This window comes from Salmo salar, chromosome ssa12 (assembly GCF_905237065.1).
Source record: "Salmo salar chromosome ssa12, Ssal_v3.1, whole genome shotgun sequence".
Classification (NCBI taxonomy): Eukaryota; Metazoa; Chordata; class Actinopteri; order Salmoniformes; family Salmonidae; genus Salmo; species Salmo salar.
In genome coordinates, this window is record NC_059453.1 from 23,052,667 (window position 1) to 23,069,549 (window position 16,883).

General features: G+C 41.9%; 1 protein-coding gene and 1 long non-coding RNA gene across 19 annotated transcripts in view; one reads left to right on the plus strand and one right to left on the minus strand.

The window, feature by feature from the left end:
• Nucleotides 1-3,117, minus strand: part of LOC106590752 (nuclear factor 1 X-type) — a 162,513-nt gene extending 159,396 nt beyond the window's left edge. For 3 of the 18 annotated variants that reach the window (XM_045691075.1, XM_045691091.1, XM_045691084.1), the window contains exon 1: nt 1,989-3,037. In XM_045691075.1, coding sequence (XP_045547031.1) covers nt 1,989-1,991 — 3 coding nt within the window. In that variant the 5' untranslated portion in view covers nt 1,992-3,037. Of the gene's footprint in view, nt 1-1,988 lie in introns of all 18 variants that reach the window. The other 15 variants (XM_045691086.1, XM_045691088.1, XM_045691083.1 and 12 more) reach the window with 15 other exon arrangements.
• Nucleotides 2,207-13,819, plus strand: LOC123725456 (uncharacterized). Its single transcript, XR_006757925.1, has 2 exons — nt 2,207-2,489; nt 11,546-13,819. It is a non-coding gene; the product is annotated as an uncharacterized lncRNA (long non-coding RNA).
• The last annotated feature ends 3,064 nt before the right edge of the window (nt 13,820-16,883 follow it).

Genomic DNA, 16,883 nt, shown 5'->3' on the forward strand with positions numbered 1-16,883 from the left:
CTGTCCCTTTACATATTAAATCATATATTAACGAAGAGTTATGATACAGAGATTACAATGGTAATCCAATGCGGTTAGGAACACTCAGCGTTAAGGAGAGGAACAGCTTCCTAATATTGAGTTGCACCCTCTTTTGCCCTCAGAACATACCTCAATTCGTTGGGGCATGGACTCTACAAGGTGTTGAAAGCGTTCCACAGGGATGCTGGCCCATGTTGACTCCAACTCTTCCCACAGTTGTGTCAAGTGGGCTGGATGTCCTTTGGGTGGTGGACCATTCTTGATACACATGGGAAACTGTTGAGTGTAAAAAACCCAGCAGCGTTGCAGTTCTTGACACACTCAAACCGGTGCGCCTGGCACCTGCTACCATACCCCGTTCAAAGGCACTTAAATATTTAGTCTTGCACATTTGCCTCTGAATGGCACACACACACACACACACACAATCCATGTCTCAATTGTCTCAAGGCTTAAAAATCCTTCTTTAACCTGTCTCCTCCCCTTCATCTACACTGATTGGATTTAACAGGTGACATCAATAAGGGATCATTATTTTCACCAGGATTCACCTGGTCAGTCTGTCAATGGAAAGAGCAGGTGATCCTAATGTTTTGTACACACAATGTATGTTATGTGCTGTATATCTTAGGCTATATTATTAATATAGTTTTATTTCATATCACATATTATTCTAGTTGTTATTAGCATACTATTATTATAGCTTGTGGTAAGGTAACCCACATGCTTCTGGCACAAAAAAAAACCAAGTCTGATATCCATTGGATGGTTTGAACGGGCCTAGGAACTATAAACACACCAATACTGAGGGTAAATCTATTCCCGCTTCCCCCTCCCTTTTCGTGAGCCTATATGAAGTGTCATCAACTACGCAACTCAATTAGCCGACCCATTGATGAAAATACAACCAGGGGGAAAAAAAAGACAATTCCGCAAGTAGGAGGAAGAGAGAAAGAGATTGGGATTATTTGTGTATTAGTAGGCCTATTGTACTGTTAGACATTTACTGCACTGCTGGAGCTAGGAACAAAAGCATTTCGCTGCGCTTGCTTTAACATCTGCTAATCTGTGTATACATACACAACAAATACACATTTATTTTATTTGAAAGAGATGCACCCCAGACAATGAAGCTTCTAAAAGATTGAACATTTGGTCTCCGACACACAAGAACCACCCGCACTGTCCCATATTCTGGCCTGTCAAACTGCTCTCTTGGAACGATAAAACATGCTGTCGTCGTTGGTTATTCCTTTTGATGTAGGCTAACCTCCGCAGAATAGACCCAGCATCCCGCCACTTTGTCATCACATGGGTTTTATATTCAGACGACTATTTTGTTCTCAATGTTTTTTTAATTTTTGTATATAGCCTCATATTTATTTTGACTTCGATAATAATAAATAATAGGCCTATAAGCTAAATATTATAAATATTATAATAAATGTAAAATAATGTATTATAATAAATTATAATATAAATAATAACAGGCCTACATTTAATTAAAATTCGTGTTTAAATAAAAAAAAGTGTGAGAAAATAAATGTGGGACAATAAGCTGTTTATGATAGTCAGACACGTCACAGTAACAAAACGGAGTAGTACTTGTCTAGACAATTATAGCAAGCATCAGGGATACAGGTGAGCTTTGCTTGATGTGGCGCTTCACTTTAAACCGTTTAGTGTCACAGTCACCCGCGAAATAAAATAATATTTACTTAAATAATACAATTATACACCTGTAGGCGCTAAAGTAATTAGTCTAATCAATAACAAATACTCCTCTTTCGACTGAGATGTAGATTTTGACTGACGTAAATCAAATAAATCCCCTCTTAAATTAATTGTAACATAATTATAACATATTGTTAAAGTGTAAAGGTATTCTACATATCAACCTTATAAATAATATGGCAATAGTTTGAAAGGCTTTCTCCAGTGATGATATTAATTTACATAGCACGTACCATTATAGCGCAGGGAGATGTGCCAACTCTCTCAAAGACCCATTTTACTTTAAAAATTCTGCTTCCAAAAAAAGTGAGAGAGAGCGAGAGGGAGAGAAGAGGGCGAGAGAGCGCGACTCTGTTTTTTCTTCGGTGTTACCGGAAGCAAAAACAAGTCCTTTAAACAAGTCGGCCTGTGGCCCAGAAAACGGTCTTTGAAAAAGTTTGTCTTCTCTTCTGCGAGAGAAAAGGAAAGGAAGGACAGCGTAGCAGCAGACTCCCTACTTCTCCTCGTTATTCTGGATTCTTCTTTTCATTTGTTAGCACAAGTTGCATCCATCGTCAACGCTCGTCGACAGCCCAATAAGTTCGGCAGACGTTCGAGTCCAAGTCCTGCTGCCTTCAACACCGAGCGGTGAAAGAAAGTTCTGCAACTAATCAGTGACGTGAGAGAGACGCCGAACCACCAACAAACGTCTCACAAATAGCTAAAATACTATGTGGACGGAGATAAGATAGAAAGTAAGTTTTTGTTTATTTATTTTCTCCCACTTCAAAATAACAGCTCTCTGCTCCCGTTTCCAAAATGTGTATCCAAACTAACACCAACACCCCAATCTCTTCCTCCACTGTCTGTCTTCTCGTTCTGCTTCCCCCTTGTCCCCCTCTCTCACTCTTGATCCACAATCGGAGAGTCCCCTGGTCCCACGCCTCCTCCTCCTCAAAGCGTACGAGATGAAAGAGACGTCTTCAAAATCGTTATTGCATTGCCGAGATATCAAAATGCCTACACCGCAGCAACAAAGACCTGTCGAAAAATCCTCGTGTAAAATGCTGAGGTGATAGCCGTAGCCTACGCTCCAATATCAATACTGGTAGCGGTTTATTCCCCAATATCAGCGACACAAAAGGAGGTTAATGTCTCTTTAAAATGGAATAAGAATGAGGGCAGTTGTATAGCCTTATTAGCGTCGGGGCCGGTCAGAGCGATCAGCCGGTCGTGGTCTCGTGGAAGCGTCGAGTTGGTTGAATTATTAATAAAGCGAACTGTTCGCAGTCTGTCGCGGGGAGCAAGTGGCCAGGGTAGCAGCTGGGGGTTTAGGAGCATTATGCGGGCTCGGGCTAAATCACGGGCAGCGGGGATTACGGGCTGCCTGTACTGTCTTGCGCTACCGTTACCAGCCGCAGAGGAACGGAGAGAGAAAGAGGGAGATGAGTTAGGGATAGAGGTGTCAGGTGTAGGCTAGTGGAATAGTCCTGGTCAGGTCAGGACAGGTAGTTAGTTCAACTTGGAACTTTTCCCTGTGTTTCATAGTGACATTCATGAACTGCAGTCGATAGAAACCTAATAACTATACCAACACTAAAAATAATTAGGTATTTCTAGGTCATTTGGGTCAGCGAATGTTTCTAAAGTGACCAGAGTGTACGCGGCCTTGCGCGGCCTTTGGCAGTGCCACAAATTTGGTGAGATGAGGCAGCGCGCGCTCTGAGGCCTCGCAGACATTCTCATATAAACGCCTCAAAGTTCCGAGCCTATAGAAAAGGATATGTAATATGGATGGATTATGGATGCAATTGAATTTGGAATATCCCACATTGGAATATCCCCCCCAAAAAGGATATGGATAGAACCAAAAACAGTTCTATGCTAACTTCATATATGGCACCCCTTAAGGTTCTAGAACCTAATTCGGTTCCACATAGAACCCTATATGGAATCAATTTTAGTTCAGTGAAGAAGAACCCCTAGAGTTCTGATCAAAGAACCCTACAACATGGTTCTATATAGAACCTTTAGGGGTGCCATATGAAGCAAGCAATAGAACCCTTTTTGGTTCTATCCAGAACCTTTTTTTCTAAGAGTGTATCACAGAAAATAAGTTGACTATCAAGACACAAGCTGAGGAAAGTTTAGGCCATCCACCTAAGTTTATTTAGCTAACAGGTGCAGGACAATTGATGTGACATTACTGAATTCAGGAATGGAATTTAACCCATGCAGCTGGGTTTTAACCAATAAATGGTGTATTGTTCTCTGTCTGTCCTGCATGGCTATACTTTTCGGGAGTTCGTGCAGTTTTTCAAAATGTTATATAGGACTGATATGCCGCTTATTTGCAGTCATAATCAAATTTGCAACGCAGGTTGAAGACACAAAACACACACACACCACATATAGGCCTCCCCACAAGCTAAAAAAACTAAATGGGCTATTTATGTACTTTTAATAAGTAACGATAATCCATTTTCTAGATAAATGTTCACTGATTTTGTTATTATTTTGGGGTTGATACTATCCGGACTACAATCTGGAGCTAGTCAACCAGACATGCCACATATAGCCTAGGCCTAAGAAATACAACCATCAACATGGGTGGGGGCCAATACATGTATTTGTTTTTGATAAGCTAAATATATCTTTATACTTTGAGGTCTTATTTTTGGTTTGTTTGAGATTAAAGAATCTGGAGTTATTCAATCAGACACGCAATGACATTCCTGCAGCACATCACATCAGGAGTAACATAACGGCGTGATGAATTATTGAATATTGACCTCCCAACGCATTTGGCCTCATCTATTATTAATTCATTGAATTATAATTGAAGTTATTATTTCAACCTAATTTAGAGTATTCCATTTAACACGAGAGGGTTAAAAGGTGTGGGGGGAGGGTGGTGTGGGAGAAAGTCTGTCAAGAACGCGACAAAACATTTCGCTCAAGTTTATGCTCTGCTTTTGAATAGAAGAAATAGACCGTAGTGTGTTGAGGAGTGGAGCCTACAAACGAAAGACAAACAGAGTTGAACGTAATCCTCGTACAGTTAGGCTAGTTATTTCTCCTAACTCATTTTAACAAACAAAACACAAACATTGTGATAAATGGCTCAAATATGTCTATCTTTGGCAACATTATTTTACCATGGTAATATTGATTTTCACAGGCCTTAGACACATATTGTTTCTGAAGGAATCAAAATAGAATAGAGATTCCAAATTCCAATCGTTTCTCTTTTGCCGTCTGTTGTAGGTCATTCCAGCGATAGAATATAGCTTACCCCGATAACAAATATTAAACAATAAGTAGGCTAATAAATACAACTTCGATCACTAAATAGCATGCAGGGTAGGCTACTATGATGATATATTGACAATAGGATCTTAGTTATGAAAATGAGATGACCCACTGTTTATATATCAGACCTATGAAAATGTCACTTCGTTTAACTGTTAATTGCACTAGTCTATCAGCTATAGCCTATATTTCAGCATTGTAAAACGTTTTTGGAATAACTATACACCATTTTCGTTTCAAAATATGTTGTCCATTTAATTATCTAGGGAAAGTACGTATCAATTCATATACAGTATTATTTTATAACAAATGATTTGCATACTTCCCAAAGCCTACAATAAGGGCATTCGATTATTTTAGCAATTCATTTTCAATGCATTGGTTTTTCATCGTTACCTGACACATGGTGTTTCATAAGCTATTTCAGTCTTTTTTATCATTCTTTACATAATTTCTGGCATATTATATTTCACATGCAGGTGCTAATTGAGAAGCTGCTTCTTCGTTGACACAGTAAAGTATATCTACGAATGAATACTTTTATATACTCCATCGTTACAAATTATAATTATTCATGGTCACAATATCAATTTAGCATAACCAGTTTCAATTTAACCCCCTAGAAACCGGTTTCACATTAGTTTCCATATAGCAAACAAATTATTAATGTTACACATTTCATAAGAACAATGGCAAATATAAAAACGAAAAATGACTTTTGTTCAACAAATATTTCAAGGTTAAGAGTTGAGGAACCGAATTGACCTCCAAAGCAATTTGTCATGTGTGTTATCATGGTTAATTCTTATGGTCCTTTTTTAAACACTTACCTATTCTTTCTATTCTTTGTAAAAAAATAAATAAATAAAAAAAGACCACAAATATGCACAATTATAGGTATAATAAAACTGTTCAGAAGAAAATCATTTTAAAGTAAAAGATTTGGCAATCAATTCGTAAAATATTCCATCTGAAAGATAAAGACTTTGTTGAAAATAATATTGTCAAAAAATGTCTATCACATTAAGCCTAAACGAACGAAGAAAAACGAATAATAATGGGCTATATCCAAAAATGTTCAGTATGACGATAAATGAATGCAAGAACTTGGACCAATAGGACCGGATATGCCTGCAGTATCGGGGCTATAGAAATGCATATAGAACTTATTATGGTGGTTAATAGTGCAGTGCTTTGTGCACGAGGCCACTGCAATGAGTCGGACTCTTGTCGCATAGCCTATAGATTCGAAAATAAATACTAAACCTCTGTCACATATGGAAATAAACACACTACTTTCAATGAGAAACGTTGTGAAAAATGTTCCCAAAAATATGACAACTGACAGATTAATAATTAATAGCCTATGCTGCAATATTTTTTTTAAAGTGGCCAAGGCTTGTTGAATGCATGCATACACGCGGAACTGGCTGTCCTATATTCACAATATTTTTTTTTCTTCTACTGCATCATTGATTGTATGTTTGTTTTACTCCACGTGTAACTCTGTGTTTTTGTATGTTGTCGAACTGCTTTGCTTTATCTTGGCCAGGTCGCAATTGTAAATGAGAACTTGTTCTCAACTTGCCTACCTGGTTAAATAAAGGTGAAATAAAATAAATTAAAAAAAATCAGCGTGGCAGGGATGAAACTGCCCTCAGAATTGTATTTTCATGATTTGACAATAAAATCAATAATTAGAATATAATCTATTCTAATCTAGGCATAATATAATCTATTCCTGTAATATGAAGTCTCAATGCCCCCCTCCAGCTTTACCCCTGTTCAGTGACTATTGCTGTAGGTTCATAACCTTTGTCTTATAGTAATCATTCCCTATTTTTATGTATATGGAATTAACAGTACTTACTTGAAACTTGGTAGATGAAAACTATTTGTTTATAAGAACATTGAAATAATGTTTTTAAAATGTTGGGATAAAGTCATAAATAAACGAATTGGGGTTTGCTTGATTTGATTTATCAAACACTATAGGCCTAGCCAAGAAGAGAAAATAAAACTGTAAGACTGTAAGCCTTCAATGCTGGTAAAAACGGCTTCAAATAGTTTGTTTTCACTTGGACGGAGACAACATGGGGCCAAACCATTCTCTTAACAAATATCGAAATAATACTATGTTCCAGGGAGTTAAAAAAACAAACAGTTGAACTTTTGTTGCCGTGCCGACGCAATACGGCCTAATTGTCTCCTCACAGCAAGAGCAAAGGCAAATCTAACCCGAGCCCTCTACGCGTCAATTAGAGGAAGCATTGGACTAATTAAAGGTAATTAAGGGTTAGCGGTGCACAGCGGTTACCGCCGCCCCCATAACGACCTCTCTCGCGACCGCATTGTTTTAAGAGCAGCCATTATGTGGGCTATGAGTCTTAAAAACCTCACTGTATGGGAGCTCGAGTGACGGCGGTATATGGAACGATCAGAGCGGAAAGTTCAGCTGGGACCCTCTTTCAACTTTTCTGGCTTTTTATCGATTAGACAAATTAGCTATGGAAGAAAAAGTTCTGGGATAGGTGGCCTGTAGTTATGAAAAAATAAGGCCCAACATGTTAGGTGGGCCCGTTATTGCAGCATAGAGGGCAAGTGTCAATGTTGAGAAAGACATCTTTCTACCACCTTTCCTAAACCATGTGGATGTATTAATTAAGGAATGACATATTTCCTCACATCAGGAACTGGCTCACCACTTTGCTCATCATATCATTTAGTATAGGTGAGCAGTTGAACAATATAGATCCACACTAATCTCATCCAGGTGTCCACACTGAGACTCAGCCCTCAGACTGGGCCTTCGGTCAGGACATCTGTCTAGAGTGAATTATTAACATGAACTTCACATGGATGGAACTACTGAACTACTGCAAACAGAAAACTCACAGGAGACCAAACGGATATGAGGAAATATGATGACTGCCAATGTGACGAGGTCTCCGAGATACAGTATATCCAGCCTGGCATTACAGATCCATACAGACACAGTCATGTTAGCAGACACAGTCATGTTAGCAGACACAGTCATGTTAGCAGACACAGTCATGTTAGCAGACACAGTCATGTTAGCAGACCCATCTCAACATTCCCTCAAGCTATCAAATCAAGATAAAGACAAGAGTTCAGCCTTCAACATAAAAACCCCAAACCGAATCTGATCTGCCTAGTAGGCCTATACTGTGTGTTCCTCCTCTGTTTGGGACTGGTCAACAGAGCTGTGAGAAGTGCCATATCCCACACAAGGTCTTACGTCCCAAATGGAACACTATCCCCCATAGGGCAGTGGTCAAAAGTAGTGCACTACACAGGGTTTGGGTGCCATTTGGGGCGTACACAAGGCCCTGGAACACACAAGGGCCTGTTTGTCTGCAGGCTGAGAGGGAGAGGGGTTTATTCTAGCATTGCATTGCGACTGACTGAGTGTTGTCTAGCATTACAAATCTCACTCTCTGGCTGGATGGAGTTTGGACGGCTTTTTCTGGCCATTTCTCCTTTTCTCTGTCTGCATCCCCTTTACAATCTGACAGGGAGAGTAACAGAAAAGAGAGGGAGGGAGAAAGGGGGAAGGAGAGAGAGAAAAACAACAACAAAGTGAAACAGAGGCACTACTGGCCAACCAAGGGTTGCTAGCTGCTTCCTGGCTGGCTGACCAACAGGCTCTCACAGTCTCTTTACAAGTTGTTCCAAATGTCCAATTTCAAAGTGTTTAAGGTTAAGTTTAGACATTAACTCAGAATTTTCGAGGTTAGGGTTAAGTTTAGGCATTAACTTCAAATTCTTAAGGTTAGGCATTAAGTCTGAATGGTTAATGTAAGGGTTAAGGTTTGGGATAGGCTTAATACAAAAATCAACAACAATTTTCTATCGCCGGATTCGAACATACAACCTTTGTCACCAGAGGCAGATGCGCAAAACCCAAACCTACTGGAAGGTAACAGCGCTCACTGTTACCCCTAGTGGTCTTTTTCCACGTCATCTCCCAACATTCTCAGACATGGATGGAGATTGAATACTGATTTGTATCACAAGTGACCTGGCTGGGCTTGATACAGTTAGGTTTGGAGCGTATAATGTGTGTCCACATCGCTGTGAGACTCAATACCATGTGGCTGTGAAACTCCACTAAACCCAATACACAACTAATACTCAAAAGGTAAAAAGTGAGTTGAGTTCCTGGTTACTAGATTTCTGGTTACAGGACCGGGAGTTGAAAACGGAACACTACCCTGGTAATGACAGGCCTGTCCAGGCTAGTACAGTCTGGTTGGACCGATGCTTATCACCTACTGCCATGGGCAGCTCTGTAAACCTGAATAGATACTAGGAGATGCAGGCAGGCAGGCTGGCGCACGCACGCACACAGACAGACAGACAGACAGACAGACAGACAGACAGACAGACAGACAGACAGACAGACAGACAGACAGACAGACAGACGATAGCCATGCACACACACCAGTACATCACTGGGGCCAAGCTTCCTGACATCCAGGATCTATATACCAGGCGGTGTCAGAGGAAGGCCCAAAAAATTGTCAGACTTCAGTCACCCCAGTCATAGGTTGTTTTCTCTGCTACCACACGGCAAGCGGTACCTGAGTGCCAAGTCTAGGACCAAAAGGCTCCTTAACAGCTTCTACCCCCAAGCCATAAGACTGCTGAACAATTAATCCACTGGACTATTTACATTAACCCCCCCTTTGTTTTTACACTGCTGCTACTCGCTGTTTATTATCTATGCATAGTCACTTTACAAATTACCTCGACTAACCTGTACCCCCGCACATTGACTCATTATTGTTATGTACATTTATTGTGTTACTTTTTGATTGATTAGATTTAATAAACTTTTGTTTATTTAGTATATATTTTATTAACTATTTCTTGAACTGCATTGTTGGTTAAGGGCTTGTAATAAGCATTTGTATTTGGTGCATGTGACAAATACAATTTTATTTGATTTAAAAACATTCATACACCGAAATACAACCACAAGATGCACTCATGCACAGACACCTGCCCATGAAATGGAGCAACCGAGCCATCGGCAGCGGCAGTGTGTACCTCAGTAGGCTTTCTAAGTAAATACTCCCTCCCATTAAACAGCCATAAACTGTTTGCAAACGTGACACAGGGCAGAGAAACCCGTAATTACACCTCTAAGTCCACATGTTGGTCAAAGGAGGAGATGGGACACACAAACCGTCTTAGGTTCAGCCGTGAGAAAACAAGCTAATTAACTAAGCAGTGGGCCGGGTCACTTAGAGTTAGCTTCAGCTACTATTAGCCAACACAGTTGTTGTTTGTAAAGAGGACCGGTGCAGTGGAGGGTCTACAGTGTGTGTGTGTGCGTGTGTATTAAAGAGTGTGTGTCTGTCTGTGTGGTGTGTGTGTTCGGGGGGGCTCTGCTCCCCCAGGAGAAAAAGAGTGGACTCCTAATCTGTTTTCCTGGCTCTTCTTTAAAGGGAGAGCAAGACACTAGAGACAGTCTCTGATCTGCTGCCCCATCCCTCGCTTTCTCTCTCTCTCTTTCTCTCCTCCATCTCTACCATCCTTCCCGCGGTCCCTTTAGCTTTTACCCCTGCTGTTTTGGCCAGTGTGTGTGTGTGTGTGTTCTTTTCATTCTGACAGCCCCTCTCCTCTCTTGATGCCGTAGCTATAGAACTGTGACGCCATCATCACATCACTCACTTTTGATTAGTTTTCCTTCCAATCTGTTTTCTATTATAACAGAATGCATGTATGTACTGTGTAAAGCCATAGGCTGTCACAGTGCTTAGTCTTGTGTAACCAGACAAGTGTGTCTCTGAATATTGCATATACTCAGCTGTGACCAAGATTATAATGCTTTACATTGTCTGGTGGTAGCTAACTCACCCCATCCACTATCAATGTGTAGCTAGAATTAGCGACCACCTGGTAGATTTAGTAATGTTAAAAAATAATAATAATTTGTGATGCCACTTATTTAGCTGTTTGGATGACTCACTTACATTTTAGTCATTTAGCAGACGCTGTTATCCAGAGTGACTTACAGTTGGTGCATTCATCTTAAGATAGCTAGGTGGGACAACCACATATCACCGTCGTAGTGAGTATGTTTTTACTCAATAAAGGAGCTATCAGCAAAACCAGAGATGCGGGGGGGAGTCAAGTGTAAGTGTTAGTTCAGAAATTCTGAATATAATTTTTATTTGAGGTGAGGAGGAAGATTATTTAAGATACTGTGTCTGGAAGCTGAAATTACCTCGCCCCAAAATGGACGCCGCCCGTCACTCGATGGCCACAATTATGTTGCCTCTAGTCTGTTTTCGGCACTTCTCGGCACTAGCTTTTTGGATGAAAATATTTTGGATGAAACTACTCTGTCACTGTGTCCCACTCCTTAGATGACTGCTTGTCTTCTTATTGGTTACGGTTTGTGTATTTTGAACTCTTCGACCAATGAGAACCAGTCGTTTGACGTTTCCCTCCCTCTCTCTGTTTCCAGGGGCTTCCTGTCTGTGACCGGGGGAGACATGGGCGCTGGCCATCACCTTTACTGACTCTACTGGGAGAGAGTGAGAGCCAAAGGGGGGGAGGGGGGGTAGATAGGGAGAGCGAGGGAAGGAGAGAAGGAGAGGGGGAGAGAGAAAGAGAGAAGGGAGAGAGAAAAAGAGTGCAAAAGAGCTAGAAAGACAGAGAACATTAGAAAAATGAAGAAAGATAAAGAAAGATGGAGGGAGATAAAGACAGAGACAGGCAGGAATCTGCCTGGATTTTTGATCCTGCCTGGGCAGAACTCGGCTGTGATCACAACATTAATATTCATGAACTCGGCCCCTCACATCCCAACTCAGACCCCCTCCCCACACCCTCTCCCCCACCACCCTTTCTCCCCCTCACCCCACTCCCACTCCCCCTCCATTGGGTGGCAACACTTGGTAGTGCCACATGGTGAGACAGCTGTTGCAGGCCAACATGGGCATCTGTGCCCACTACAGAGAGAGAGAGTTCAGGCGAGGAAGGAGGCAAGCGTGGGGTGGCATCAGTTGGGCCAGGGCAGGGCAGAGAGAGATAGGCCATCAGTGGTCCAGGGCAGGGCAGAGAGAGATAGGCCATCAGTGGTCCAGGGCAGGGCAGAGCGATATAGGCCATCAGTTGGGCCAGGGCAGGGCAGGGAGAGATAGGCCATCAGTGGGCCAGGCCAGGGCAGAGAGAGATAGGCCATCAGTGGTCCAGGGCAGGGCAGCGAGAGATAGGCCATCAGTGGGCCAGGCCAGGGCAGGGAGAGATAGGCCATCAGTGGGCCAGGCCAGGGCAGGGAGAGATAGGCCATCAGTGGGCCAGAGCAGGGCAGAGAGAGATAGGCCATCAGTGGGCCAGGCCAGGGCAGGGAGAGATAGGCCATCAGTGGGCCAGGCCAGGGCAGGGAGAGATAGGCCATCAGTGGGCCAGGGCAGGGCAGGGAGAGATAGGCCATCAGTGGGCCAGGACACTGAGGGCAGGGAGAGAGGGAGGCGACCCTGATGCAACCTGAGGCCTGGACTGAAGGAGAGATAAGGGAGAGAGAGGGGTATAATCACCCAATTCCAGCCTGTATGGTGAAAAGTAGAGAGATGGAAGGGGGGGGGCTAGTTGTGCCATAAGCATCCGATGCCAGCTGTGGGTAAAAGGTAGAGTGACAGAGACATTGAAAAAGAGAGAGCGAGAAAGAGAGAGAGAGAGAGACAGGGAGAAAGAGAGAGAGAGAGACAGGGAGAAAGAGCGAGAGTCAGGGAAAAAGAGTGAGAGACAGGGAAAAAGAGAGAGCGAGAGAGACTGGGAGAAAAAGGGAGAGAGAGGGCATCACAAGCATCCCATGCCAGCTTGTTATGGGTGAAAAGTAGCACCTGTCCTTTAAGAGCAGAGCAGAGCATTAGCATGATAAAACCATCCATACTCCCAGTCCCATGTGAAGTGTTAAGAGTACTCTCAATACATACACTAACAACCCATCCATTCTCTCTCATCTCCCCACACCCCCTCGCTCTATCTCTATATCTCCCCCCTCTCTCTTCATCCCTCTTTCTCTAACACCCCAACCCCCCCATCCCTCCCTCCCTGATATCTACAGAGGGCATGGGACCATTCCCAGGGTGATTATCCCATGCCAGGTGCCCCCTCCTCCCCCTCTCCTTTCCTCACTCCCTCAGCCCCACTACACACACACACACACACCCTTGCCATTTCCCTCTCTCCCCCAAGCGCCAGCAGTGCCCCCCCCAGTGGCGGTGCCAACGTGGGCAGCCTCTGCCTTGGCGGTTCCCGGGCCTTCTGGTGCCCCAGATAGGCCGTGTGTGAGTGTGTGCCGAATGGGCCAGCCCGATGTGGGCATCGCCAGGCCTTTAAACTGTGTCAATGCTCCAGATGCTGAGAGAGACTGGGATTAGAACAGGCGGACGTGCATCCGTGTGGACACACACACACACCAACATTAATATTGTATTAGGATCCCCATTAGCTGTTGGGAAAGCAGCAGCTACTCTTCCTGGGTTCCACACAGAACATGAAACATGACATAATACAGAACATAATAGACAAGAACAGCTCAAGGAATAGAACTACATACAGTTAAAATAAAAATATACATGCTTTCAAACATTACTGCCTTCATAATCATGTGATTCATAATTCTACTGAATGCCAGTGTAACACACTAAAATGCAATAACAAGGAGGTGCATTGCAAATAGGCTGACACTTTTGGCTAAATTCCCCTGTTGTGAATAAAGCTACCTTGTTTTTATAGTTACCGCCTGTAATGGGTATCCTGGGGTAAAGTATAGACTTTTTACAGTTACCACCCGCAATGGGTTTCCTGGGGCGACATGTCATCTCTTAAATTTGTAGGAATTTTGTTACAGATACCACCTGCTATGTTTTTCTTTAGGTACAATGCAACATTCATGAAATAACCAGGCCTTGAATCTTGAGCCTTGTTATAGTCTTTCGCCCTTAACAGGTTAGCTGAGATAGTGTAATGTGTTACAGTCTACCACCTATAAAGGGTTATCTTAGATATAGTGTATTGGGTTGTAGTCTACCACCCATAAAGGGTTAGCTTAGGTATAGTGTAATGGGTTGCAGTCTACCACCCATAAAGGGTTATCTGAGGTTTGTGCTAGGCTTTGGACCTGGTCATAAAATGTTGTTACGCTCCTGCTAATATAAACTGAACCAGAATCAGATGGAGTTGTTACGCTCCTGCTAATATAAACTGAACCAGAATCAGATGGAGTTGTTACGCTCCTGCTAATATAAACTGAACCAGAATCAGATGGAGTTGTTACGCTCCTGCTAATATAAACTGAACCAGAATCAGATGGCGTTGATACGCTCCTGCTAATATAAACTGAACCAGAATCAGATGGAGTTGTTACGCTCCTGCTAATATAAACTGAACCAGAATCAGATGGCGTTGTTACGCTCCTGCTAATATAAACTGAACCAGAATCAGATGAGGTTTTCACCTCAGCCACCGTAATCAGAGTTAACAGACGTGAACGCAGCAACCTTGAATCGGTTGGAGTTTCCTCCATTTAAACTTTCTATTTAATGGTTTCCACCTCAGCAGCTTGTCTTACATTTCCACCTGAGTTCCGCTACATCACACCCAGCAGTGTCCACCAGTCACTAGTGATGATTTTGATGATAAATCATATCATTTCGACTATCACAATATCATATTTGCGCTCGTTGGCTGTACCTGCACCAAAACGCCAGTATTTTTCCTTAATAGCTTGTTCTCCATCTTCTTTTTAAATAGGGGCACAAATGTTTTCAGGCCTTTTGTTTCCATGACTGATCAAAAATCATTTTTTTATGTCTCTCTCTTGTCCCTCTGCAGCAGACATACAGTCAGCAATATGGTTGGAACATCGAATCGCAATAAAAATCCCAATATCGAATCGCAATACATATAGAATTGTGACAATCGTATTGGCACCAAAGTCTGATGATAATATGGTATCGTGAAGTCCCTGGTAATTCCCAGCCCTACCATTCACACACATACCAATACATAAAGTTATCAACTCAAGGACAGAACTACATACATTTCAAATACAAGTACACCATTTATACACTTAAGCGTAACATTCCATACATCAATAATACTTCGCTGTACTGAGGAAGGCCCTGATATCCTAATGTCACAGCACCAATGTTCGTCACATCACACACCTGCTAAACACGTAACACACACACAATCATCCATGAAAGTAAGTTATTGCTACCATTTATGTTAGTATTACAACTGCTGTGCAGTATCACTGCTGCTTGCTAAAGCATTTGTAATGTACTTTGCACAAATAAGTTAGTTACTTATCAATATAGAGAACAGTAATCATTTGAATATAGTGGTTGAAATATATTGCAAGTCAAATGGCTTTGGCAATGGCGTCACATGGTGTATTAATGCCAGAGCAGCACCTTTGAAAGTGGATTTGGATTACACAGAGAGAGAGGGAGGGGCCTTGGAGACCTGACATACACACACCCCTGTGTCCACACACTGGCCCTTTAGCTGGGTGCCAATACCCCGCGGGCATGGAGAGATTGGAGACAAACACGCTTATACATTCAGGCACATACAGTGACTCCAGAAAGTATTCACACCCCTTGACTTTTTCCACATTTTGTTGTGTTACAGCCTGAATTTAAAATGGATTCAATTTAGATTTTGTATCACTGGCCTAGACACAATACAACATAATGCCAAAGTGGAATTATGTTTAAAAAAATTGTAACAAACAATTTAATTAAAAAGGAAAAGCTGAAAGGTCTTGAGTCAACTATTCAACCCTTCACATAATAAGCTGCATGGACTCAATAATAGTGTTTAACATGATTTTTGTATGACTACCTCGTCTCTGTACCCCACACATACAATTATCTGTAAGGTCCCTCAGTCGAGCAGTGAATTTCAAACAAAGATTCAACCACAAAGAACAGGAAGTTTTTCCAATGCCTCGCAAAGAAGGGCACCTATTAGTAGATAAAAAATAATAATAAGCAGACATTGAACATCTCTTTGAGCATGGTGAAGTTATTAATTACACTTTGGATGGTGTATCAATACACCCAATCACTACAAAGATACAGGCATCCTTCCTAACTCAGTTGCCGGATAAGAAGGAAACCGCTCAGGGATTTCACCATGAGGCCAATGGTGATTTTAAAATAGTTACAGAGTTTAAACTTAGGATGGATCAACAACATTGTAGTTACTCCACAATACTAACCTAAATGAAAAAGTGAAAAGAAGAAACCTGTACAGAATAAATATATTCCAAAACATGCATCCTGTTTGCAAAAAATGCACTAAAGTAAAACTGCAAAAACTTTATGTCCTGGGTACAAAGCATTATGTTTGGGGAAAATCCAACACAACACATCACTGAGTACCACTCTTCATATTTTCAAGCATGGTGGCTGCATCATGTTATGGGTATGCTTGTCATCGGCAAGGACTAGGGAGTTTTTTTGGGATAAAAAGAAACAAAATAGAGCAAAACACAGGCAAAATCCTAGAAGAAAACCTGGTTCAGTCAGCTTTCCAACGGACACTGGGAGACAAATTCACCTTTCAGCAAGAAAATAATCACATTTCTAAAAACATGTTTTCACTTTGTGTGTGTAGATGGGTGAGAGAAAATATACATTGAATCCATGTTGAATTCAGGCTGTAACAACAAAATGTGGAATAAGTCAAGGGGTACAGATACTTTCTGAAGGCTCTGCATGTATACACAGTGACAAGCAGTCATGCACGCGCACACACCAGTGTCCACACACCCTCGGGGTATA